This window comes from Falco peregrinus, chromosome 12 (assembly GCF_023634155.1).
Source record: "Falco peregrinus isolate bFalPer1 chromosome 12, bFalPer1.pri, whole genome shotgun sequence".
Classification (NCBI taxonomy): Eukaryota; Metazoa; Chordata; class Aves; order Falconiformes; family Falconidae; genus Falco; species Falco peregrinus.
Genome location: NC_073732.1, coordinates 1 through 10,379, shown reverse-complemented (window position 1 = coordinate 10,379; position 10,379 = coordinate 1). Strand labels below are relative to the sequence as shown.

General features: G+C 61.3%; 1 protein-coding gene across 1 annotated transcript; it reads right to left on the bottom strand.

Annotated features, from left to right (window-relative positions):
- Window positions 1-5,617: 5,617 nt before the first annotated feature.
- LOC101911793 (PDZ domain-containing protein GIPC1) lies at window positions 5,618-10,372 on the bottom strand. Its single transcript, XM_055817646.1, is given in 7 exon segments — window positions 5,618-6,954; window positions 6,956-6,981; window positions 7,085-7,166; window positions 7,258-7,370; window positions 8,053-8,233; window positions 8,851-9,036; window positions 9,877-10,372. Coding segments are annotated over 7 exon segments (1,002 nt in total). The 5' UTR covers window positions 10,165-10,372; the 3' UTR covers window positions 5,618-6,828.
- Between the last annotated feature and the right edge of the window lie 7 nt (window positions 10,373-10,379).

The window sequence follows — 10,379 nt, the reverse complement described above, 5'->3', positions numbered from 1 at the left end:
TGCAAGGAGCAGTGAGGTCTCCCCTCAGCCTCCTTTTCCCCAGGCTAACCAACCCCAGTTCCTTCAGCTGCTCCTCACAGGACTAGTGCTCCAGAGGCTTCAGCAGCTCTTCTCTGGACACACTCCAGCACCTCAGTGTCTTTCTTGTAGTGAGGGGCCCAAAACTGAACCCAGTTTTGGAGGTGCAGCCTCACCAGGGCTGAGTACAGCGGGACAATCCCTTCCCTGGTCCTGCTGGCCACCGTACTTCAAGCAGAAGGCAGGATGCTGTTGGCATCCCTTGTCTAGGGAGGAGTTTTAAGGGAACAGTGGAGACTTCAAAAGGAGTAAGTGTTTGGCTCCAGGAAGTTGCACGGGTTTGCGCTTTGGTATTTCGTTAGCACCTTGGACTGCAGTTACACTAAAGTGCATCTGGCAGAAGCAAAAATGGCATCGTGTTTTATCCAACAGACCTTTTCATTGCAGATGGTAAATGTGCAAAATGCAAGCAAGACAAATAGAATTTTAGAACTTTCCCTAAATCCTGGAGGAATACTAAACTCGTTTCGCGTGACTAGGATGTTCACCTTTGGCATTACATGCAGTAGACATTTTCTCATCTTGGCCATGTTTTGTATTTTGGTGTCTGTTTGAAGTAAAGTTCCAACTATAATTGTAATAATGGTCAAACTGATTTTAACAGGGAAAAGAAAAAGTCCAGTCCTGAAGTGTTCACCAGTGCTTCTTCTATGGAATTGGTGGCGCATGAGGAGTTTCAGGAGGGGCGCAGGCATTCGTTTTCCAGGTAATTGCGTTGCATGTCCCTAACAGAGAAGCAGATTGTCTAGAAGAATCAAGAGGAGTTCCAGTCCACCTCTCTATCCTGAGGTGGGTTGGATGGTTCAAGGGATTAGCAGTGATGGGAGCTCCACATGTAGGTCACTAGCTCAAAGATGGCAGGGATTACAGGTGACTGATAGTTATAACTGGGCAGCAGTTGAGAAGGAACAAGCTTCTCTTTTGCCAGAGCTTCTCTGTAGTGACATCCCTGGCCTCCTGACAGCCCTGAGGAGGCTAGAAACTGGACAGGTGTGGATTCCTGCGCCTCCGTGCTCTGACTGTAACTGTTACCTCAAAGCACTTTGGAGGAGATACGTGAGAGGAATTGCCTTTGTTCCCTCTGTCATCTAATCTCACGTGGATACACTGACGGATTGCAACCTGGACTGCAAACTGGTGCCTTTTGCTCAGATTTTGTTGACATCCTTAAAATTTTCTTACAAATTAAAAGATCAGACTTGTGTAAGGAAATCTTAAATTGGAGGAGGAATGAACATACGTGGAATAACCTGTGAAGGAAAATCTCAAGATAGCTGATGTCTTCTGTCCTCAAAAAGCCCTTGGGCAGGAATCTGAAGAGCTCTCTGTAGTAATGCTGTCAGTATCTTTCCCAGAGTAGTGGCATTCCGTCAGCTTACTAGAGACTGAGTTTAGAAGCTTTTAGCTAGGATTTTTCTTGAAATGCACTCACTGTCCTTGGTTAGAGCTACATGTATGTGCAGAATTTGGCTACAACTGGCTAGAAGTGGGGCATTTTGCATCCTGTACAAATTGCCAAACACACAGTGAAGTTAAATAGACTAAGCTGGCATTTTCAAATGGAACTTTACTGCCTCCAGGCTAAACCCTGCTTTCCTGACAGTTGATACTGCACTGTAGCCATTAAGACTCAGTTATTTTGCACCTTATGGCAGCAAGAGTGATTTGCGCTGCAGGTAGATGCTGGGTAGTGAGACATCTGCATGTCCATGTACCAGCAGAGACCAGTATACACCCCTGAAATCCATCCATAGCTAGGGTAGTCCATGCGATAGAAGTGAGTGGGAACAGACTTACCCTTCCTGCATGTTTTTACACTACCACAGCAGCAGCTGTTCTGGCTCGTAAGCAGAAACCTTTACATGCCGTCATGCTCTTCGATTATCAGCAGCTGAAAGAAGCTTTGACAAAAGCGTATGGAGAGGGAAAAAACTCAAACCCAAACAATTTTGGGAGCAAAAAAAAAAACCTGCTGTGACTGTTTTGAATTAACTTCATTCATTTCCTTTGTGTTGCGTTTTGTTTTTTAAGGTCCAAGAACATGCTCTGGCTCCGGAGCACGCTCAGGATCAGGAACACGCTCTTGCCAGGGAACATGCTCTGACTCAGAAATGTGTTTGGATCAAAAACGCCCTCAGGTTCAGGAACGTTCTCTGGCTCAGGAACACACTCTGGCCAAGGAATGTGCATATGTTGGGGAATGTTCTCTGGCCGAGTTCTTGGCAGTCTGGCCAAGGAAAGTGCTCCAACTGAGGAATGTGCTCTGGCTGAGGAACACGCTCTGGCCGAGGAACACGGTCTGGCTGAGGAACACATCCTGACTGAGGAACGTGCTCTGGCCAAGGAATGTGCTCTGGCTGAGGAACACGGTCTGGCCGAGGAACGCACATATATTGGAGAACGTTCTCTGGCCGAGGAACACACCTTCTGGCTCAGGAATGCGCTCTCTGGCTCAGCACCACATGCCCTGCCTCAGCAATGTGCTCGGACTCACCGACGCGCTCTGGCTCAGGAACACTCTGTGGCTGAGGAACACACTCTGTGGAGCTCTCACCTGGCTTCACAGTGCCTGCTCCCACCTCATGCCCGGCGCTCCTGACCTTCCCCATCTGCTCTCCACAGTGGTGGAAAGGAGACATTTGTGAACCAGAGGAGGGAAAGGGGCTGGGGGATGTGGGGTGACCCAAGCCTAGGGGACCCCTTGCTGCATTACAGTTGGAGCCTGCCAGCAGGGCTGGGCAGCTGCTGGACAAGATGTGCCTTCCCTTTGCCTCCAGAACTGACAGCTCTGCTGGAGCAGAAGGTTTTCTTGAAAATCTCAAGTGTTGAGACCTTTTGGCTTGACAAATCCGTGCGTTTGGCCAAAGAGTGGAAATGAGGGTTTATGCACACGCAGCTCCTGGCACAAAGTCACCTTCCAGACGCAGCAGGGGACAATCGGCTCTCCAGGGTGGCCCTGCAAGAGCCCAGCCTGGAGGTGCCATCAGCCCAAGGCCTCATCTCAGAGCTCGGGGACCTCCTGGGTGGCACAGGACCTCCAGTGGGCCTGAGACACTCTAAGGATGTGGTTTAAGACTGATTCTGAAAAATGCAATAATGGACCCAAAACCAGGGGATGTCTGGATGTCCAGTGGACACCCACGGGTGGGGAGGTAAATCTGGCCTCTGGTGTTTCCTTCTCAGTGCGAGCAGCGAGGACTGAGCTCTCCTAACTCCTCTGTGGAATTATCTCCAGCTGGCATAGTTCCTCGGAGAGCTGGAGAAGACCTGAGCCAAGGAGTCTGAGGAACAAACCCCCTCCAGAACACAGATGGCCATTTGCAGGGTCTCATGCTCCAACCTGCCTTTGGTGATGCCCCAGAGAGCCCAGGGGACCTGCTCCAAAGCGGATCTCATGCCCAGAACAAGCCTCCAGCCTGACGAGGTGGCCCCAGCCTCAGCCAGAGCTTCCCGACAGCTCTCAGGGACCCCGATTCCACCACCTGGTGCAGGTGACCCTGAGAGCTCCTCCAAGGTTGTCTCAGCTCGGTGCGATGCCCTGGGACCTGCACGATGGTGCCAGCGCAGCAGGTGGTCACTGGGAGGTGTGACCAGCTCGGCAGGACGGTGGGATCCCTCCGTGTGCCCCCCACACATGGATGGAGGTGAGCTCCGTGCCACAGGGGAGGCGGAGGGGCAGGAGCCCCCCGGCACAGCCCCGGGGAGGTGCGAGGGTGGGAGACCCACGGGAGGAACCTTCCCATGGTGTGACCACACAGCCCCCCCACCCCTGGAGGTGGTGAGCACCCAACCCCCCCCTGTGGTCCCCACGTGGCTCCCCGACATCGTGGAGCTCCAGCCCAGTGGCCATCCACCCCTGGCGCCTCATGCCCTCCCTGCCGCTGCCCACCCATCCTGCCCCCACTTGGCACCTGAAGGCAGCTTTTGGGGGGCAGCGCGGGGCGGCCGGGGGGTGACAGAGGTGGGGGACAGCAGGAGGGTCTGGAGGAGCTGGGTGGCACCAGGGGACCCTATGGACCATTCCCTGCGCTGCTGCCAGCGCCAGGTGAGGCGGGCAGGGACCCCCGGGGTGGGATGGAAACAGCCGCCCCTGGAGAGGGACCCCAGCCCTGAGCAGGACTGAACTGGGACCCCGGCCCTAACCCAGCCCTGACCCCAGAATCCCAACCCTGACCCCCACCCATAAAACTGACCCTCACCCCTAACCCAGACCTCCACCCCTAACACAGACCCTCACCCCTAACACAGACCCCCACCCCCAACCCAGACCCTCACTCCTAACCCTGATCCCCACCCCAATCCTGACCTGAACCCTTAGCTCTGACCTCACCCCTAACCCACACCCTCACCCCTAACCCACACCCGAACCGTGACCCCCCTCCCCACCTTGCCCTTCCTCCTTCCCACCGTCCCCCACGCACCCACCTGCCCCCGACCCCCCACGCACCCACCTGCCCCCGACCCGCAGTGCCACCGGCGATCCAGGACGGCCGCAGTGCTGCACCCATACCCCCCCCCCCCCCCCCGGGTGCCCCGGGACAAACCGTCGTGTAAATGCCCCTCCCCCCCCCAGCACCCCCACGTTCACACCCTGCAGGGTGCCATGGGGCGGGGGGGGTGGGGTGGGGGACGTGAGGGGCAAGCAGGGCTGGGAAGGGGCACGTGAGGGGTGTGTAAGGCCAGGAAGGGGTGTGCAAGGGGCTCGTGAGGGGTGTGCTAGGCTGGGGGTGTGCAAGGGGGTGTGCAAGGCTGGGAAGCGCTGTGCCAGGGAGTGTGCAAGGGGCGTGCAAGGCCGGGGAGAGCCATGCAAGCGGTGTGCAAGGCTGTGGCTGTGCAAGAGTGCCCGAAGGGCGTGCAAGGGGTGCGTGAGAGACATGCAAGGGGTGTACGAAGGGTATGCAAGGGGTGTGTAAAGGGTGTGCAAAGGTTGTGTACGAAGGTCATGTAAGGAGTGTCTGAGAGGTGTGCAAAGGGTGTGTGACAGGTGTGCAAGTGGTACATGAAGAATGTGCAAGGAGTGTGTGAAGGGTGTCGAAGGGATACACAAAGGTCGTGCAAGGGATGCACAAAGGCGTGCAAGGGGTGTGTGAGAGGTGTGCAAAGGGTGCATGAGAGGTGTGCAATGGGTGTGTGAGAGGCATACCAGAGGTGCACAAAGGGCGTGCAAGGGGTGTGTGCAAAGGTCATGCAAGGAGTGCGTGAGACGCATGGAAAGGGTGCAAGAGGTTGTGCATGGGGTGTGCGAAGGGCATGCAAGGGGTGCATGAGAGGCATGCAAGGGGTGTGTGGAGGGTGTGCAAGGGGTGTGTGAGAGGCGTGCAAGGGGTGCACGAAGGGTGTGCAAGGGGGTGTGTGAAGGGCGTGGAAGGGATGCACAAAGGGTATGCAAGGGTAGCACAAAGGGCGTGCAAGGGGTGCGTGAGAGGAGTGCAAAGGTGTGCGAAGGGCTTGCAAGGGGAGCACACGAAGGGTGTGTAAGACCCCGTTCTGCCGGCGAACGCTGAGCACACCCCCACCCCCCCACCCCCAGCAGCCACCGTTCCCAATTTCTCTCTATTTTATGTTAAAAGCACTTTACATATCAAATACAAAAATATGCCCCAGGGAGGGGAGGCCCCTCCCCACCGCTGCCATGATCAGCCCCCCCCCAACCCCAGCTACAGGGGACCCCCAGGGGACACAGGACAGGGTGACAGGGGGGCGGGGAGGCTGTGCTGTGTCCCCCCCCCTCCCCCCGAGGTAGTCAGTGCGATGGGAGGTGACAGCGTGTCAGCGGGGGTGACAGTGTGTGACAGGCTCAGATTGGCACCAGCAGGCCGGGGGTCGGGGGGGTGTCAGGGGGGGTCTGTCTCATATTTTGCGGTGACACAGGGCTGCTCCGGTCCCCCTTCCCCCCCTAAAAAGCCCCTGGGGGGGGACCCTCATACCTCACCCTGCAGGGGGGAGGGACATTAGTGTCATGGGGGGGTGACTGAGGGTCACCCAAGCAGGAGGGGCTGGGGGTATCCCCCTAGTAGTGGGGTACAGCCCTCGGTAAGGGGGGGGGGGGCGCGGCAACTGGGGTGTCTTCAGGCCCAGGGGTGCTTTAGAAGGGTGCCATGTTGGGGGGGGGGGGGCACCAAGGCCCGTGGATGGGGGGTCCTAGAACATGGAGTGGGATCTCCTGACTGAGGAGGGGGCCCAAAAATTGGGGAGGGGATCAAAAGGACCCACATCCATGGGAGAGGAAAGCAGGAAATGGGGGGGGGGGGGGCACCCACCTCTGTTGCGGGTCCTAGGCCAGCTGCAAGGGGGCTGGGGGGGCGATATTCAGGGGGCTGGCACCCAGGTCCCCTGGCAGGGTGTCTGAAGGTGCAGTGGGGGTCCCCATGCTCGGGAGGCCCTAGCTGGGAAAGGGGGGGTCAGGTAATTTGGGGGGGGTCTACAGCTGAGGTGGGGCACTCAGCTCCATTACGGGGTCCTGAGAGGGGACTTCATGGGGGGCTCCCTGGCTGGGGTAAGGGCTCCATGTCCCTCGGGGAATGCTGGGGAGCCCCCCCTCTCCAGCAGGTATTCTGGGGGGAGGTCCAGCTTTTTGAGGGGCCCCATTTGCAAGTGGGGGGGTGTGTCCTCCAATCATGGAATCGAGCAGAGGGGCCCAGTCCATGGCAGTCAGTGTGGGGGAGGGGGGGATCCCCTAACCCTAGGGATGCTCCCGGCCCAGGGAAGGGGTCCCCAGCCCTGGGGGGACCCCGCAGCGGGGGGGGCACCCTAGCAGCGCCCCACCTTGGCGTCACCAATGGCCCCCCAGACGTCAAAGACGAACTCGTCGGGGAAGGCGAAGTCCCCGAGCTGGGAGTCGAGGGCCTGGGCCAGCGCGTCGGGGTCGCGGGCGTCCCCGGCCCAGCTCCACCATGGTGGCAGCTGTGGGGACAACGGAGACACTCAGGGAACAACCAGTGCCTGCGGAGGGTCCCCTGCCCCCGGGGGGGTCCCCTGGCCCCGGGGGGCTGCAGCCCACGCTCACCCAGCTCACTGTCACGGATGCCCATGTAGCTCTCCAGCAGATCGTCCACCTTGGCCACAGCCCGCTCCTCGAAGGCAGACGGCTGGGGGGGGGGGGGTCAGGGGGTCAGGGGGACCCCTGGAGACGGAGGGGGGGTCCCCGCTGCCCCATCACCCTGCCACGCGCTGCCCTACCTGCTCCTCAACGGTGGCAGGTCCCCGAGCACGGGAGGCGCAGGGTGCCCCGGCCAGTGCCCGGGGGGGGGGGGGCCCGCCACGGCCACCCCCTGCCCGCGGCCCAATCATGTCTGAAAGGCAAAATGGGGGGAGTTGGGGGACTGAGAAGTGGGGGGGGGGGGGGGGGCGCATGGCTGAGGGGGCTCCCCACCAACCACAGACCCCCCCAGGCCCAAGGGGTAGGAGGGGAATAGTTTGGGGGTCTCTGTAGTGCCCCCCATCAGTCCTGGGGGGGCCCCCATCAGTCCCATTGTTGGGGTATGGGGGTCCCACACATCCCCCCTCCAGTTACGGGGTCCCCACCAGCCTCCTTTTGGCTTTTGGCGTTCCCCCCAGCACTGTGGGTCCCCATCGGTCCTCCCCCAGTTTTCGGGGTTCCCCAGGCTACTGACTCTGCACCAGCCCCCACCCTGTACCCCAGAGACCCCCAGGCCCATGGGGTCCCCCTGAGTTTTGGGGGGCGGCTCTAAGGTACCCCTTCCACCTCCGCAGGTGTTCAGGGTCCCAGTAGCGGGGCTGGACCCTCCACCCCGAACACACATGAGGGGTCCCGTCCCCTTTACTGGTGGGGCTCCCAGTGCTCCCAGTAACCCAGGGCACCGCCCTCCAGTTCAGGACAGGGGACAGCAACGCCCTGGCTGCCTGGGTCCCCCCAAAGCCAGTAAAAAGGTGGCTGCCCTGGGGGGAGGGGGGGCATTGGGATCCCTCCCGCTTGGGCTCCCAGTGCTCCCAGTGCTCCCAGTTGGGGCTCACCAAAGGCCTTGCGAGGCTCGGTGAGCTGGAGGGCAAAGGTGCGCCCCCGGGGCAGCTCCTTCAGCATCTTGGCCACCTCGTAGTGCCGGGCGCCCACCAGGCTCCGCCCGTCGATGGCCTCGATCATGTCCCCAACGCTGATCACTGGGATCCGGTCGATGACACTGCCCTCCCGGATCCGCTGCGGGGACCACCCAGGGGTCACCATGGCCCCCCAGTGCGGTCAGGGATGGTGCCAGGGCCCACCCACCCCGTTCAGGCACCACCAGGGGCTGCCTGTATCCCACCACGATACTCCAGGATGTCCCTTGGCATCCTGCCCCACCCCCACAGGGACACTGCCCCCCTCCCCCCCAGGACATCACCCACAACCCCCTTCAACCCAGGGACCACCCAGGAGACCGCAGGGGCCCCCCCGAGAGTGAGGGGCCCCCTTCTCTGTCGCTACAGGCACCACCCAGGATGTCCCCATGTCCCCCCCACCCCATGTCCCCCGCACCCCATGTCCCCCCCAGGTGTCCCCCTTCCCCATCCCTACGGGCATCACCCAGGATGTCCCTGTGTCCCCCCCCACCCCAGGGCCATCCCTAGGTGTCCTCCTTCCCCATCCCTGTGTTAACTTGGGCACCACCCAGGATGCCCCCGTGCCTCCGACCCCATGTCCCCCCCTGGGTGTCGTCCATCCCCATCCCTGCATTGACTTGGACATGACCCAGGATCTCCCCATGTCCCCACCCCCCAGGGCCCCCTCTAGCACCCCAGGTGTCCCTGCCCGGTGACAGCACCCATGGGTGCCACCTTGATGAAGGCATAGCCGGCGCCGTTGTCGGTGATGGTGAGCCCCAGGGCCTCCTCCGACTTGAGGACCTGCACCTCCTTGCGCTGCCCCTTGGTGTGGGCGAAGATGAAGTCCTCCAGGCCAATCTGCCCGCCCAGTAGCTTCTCCATGTCCACCTTGTGTGTGTTGAGGGTGCAGAACATCACCTGCGGGGGCAGGGCGTCAGTGCAGGGGGGACCCTGGGGACACGCCCCGGCCACCTGGGCCAGCCCCCTCCTGGGGACGCCTCGGTCACACGGGTGGGAAGGACCTGGTGGGAGGAACCTCCATCTGGGACACCCGGGACCCCTCCAGGGGACACAAGGTGATGGGTGATGCTTAAGGGACCTGTGGGACCTCCCTGTGCACCTCTGGGGTCCCCTCCCCCTGATGTCAACAGCCACCCATGGTCACCCAGCCCAGCCCGGAGTCCCCTGCCCTTTGGGTGTCCCCAGGGACCCCCAAAGCCCCCAGAACCCACCAGGGACCCCCAAAATCCGACCAGGGACCACCCAGGGACCCTAAAACCCCACAGGGACGCCCCGAAAATACCCCAGGGACTCCCCAAAACCACCAAGCCACCACCAAACCCATCAAGCCCCCCCCAAACCCTCAGGGCACCCCCCAAACACCCCCGGAAACCCACCAATCCCCGCAAGACCCTCCAATCCCCCGAGGAACGCCCCCAAACACCCCAGGGACCCCCAAACCCCACCCCAGGGACCCCCCAAACCCCCCAGGTCCCAGTCCCTTGGTTCCCAATGTCCCCTAGGACCCCCCAGCACCCAAGGGTGCTCCCAGCCTCTCCTTTACTGATCCTGCAGTGCTCCCAACACCTCGCCCAGCACCCAGGGATACCCTGGGAGCCCTCGGTGCCCACCCCTCAGCACCCCCACCACCCAGGACCCCACTCATCACCCAGGGTGCCCTGGGAACCCTCTGGGGGGCCACCCCTCAATCCCCCACCCCCCCAGCACCCCACCCAGCACCCAGGGGTGCCCCCCCACCTCTCCCGGGGGGATGCGGAAGGCCTCGGCGATCTTGCCGTAGAGCTCACGGACATTGGTGAACCCCTCGACACGGCCGGTGGGGCTGCCATGTGCCAGCTGCGTGTGGAACACCAGGCGAGGCCGAAGGGCAGGGGGCGGGGGGGGGAGCCCCGGGGCGGGGGGCCCCCCAGAAACACCCACCGGCCCCCCCGGGGTCTCACCAGCAGCCCCCCCACGTCCCCCTGCCGCCTCCTCGTTCTCCACCAGCGGCGGGGGCTTCTTGCGGCGGCCCAGGCCTAGCGGCATGGGGGGGTGGGGGTGGGTATCAGGGGGTGGCAGCAGAGCCCTGGGGGGGGGCAGGGGGCTGGGTGCCCCCTCCCCGTGGAGGTGGTGTCCTGCGGTGCTTCGCCGGGTGCTAGGAGAGAGGGGAAACTGAGGCACGGGGGGGGTGTGCTGCTGGGCCGTAGAGGGAAACTGGGGCACAAAAAGGGGTGACTCAGGGGCAATGGGGGAAACTGACG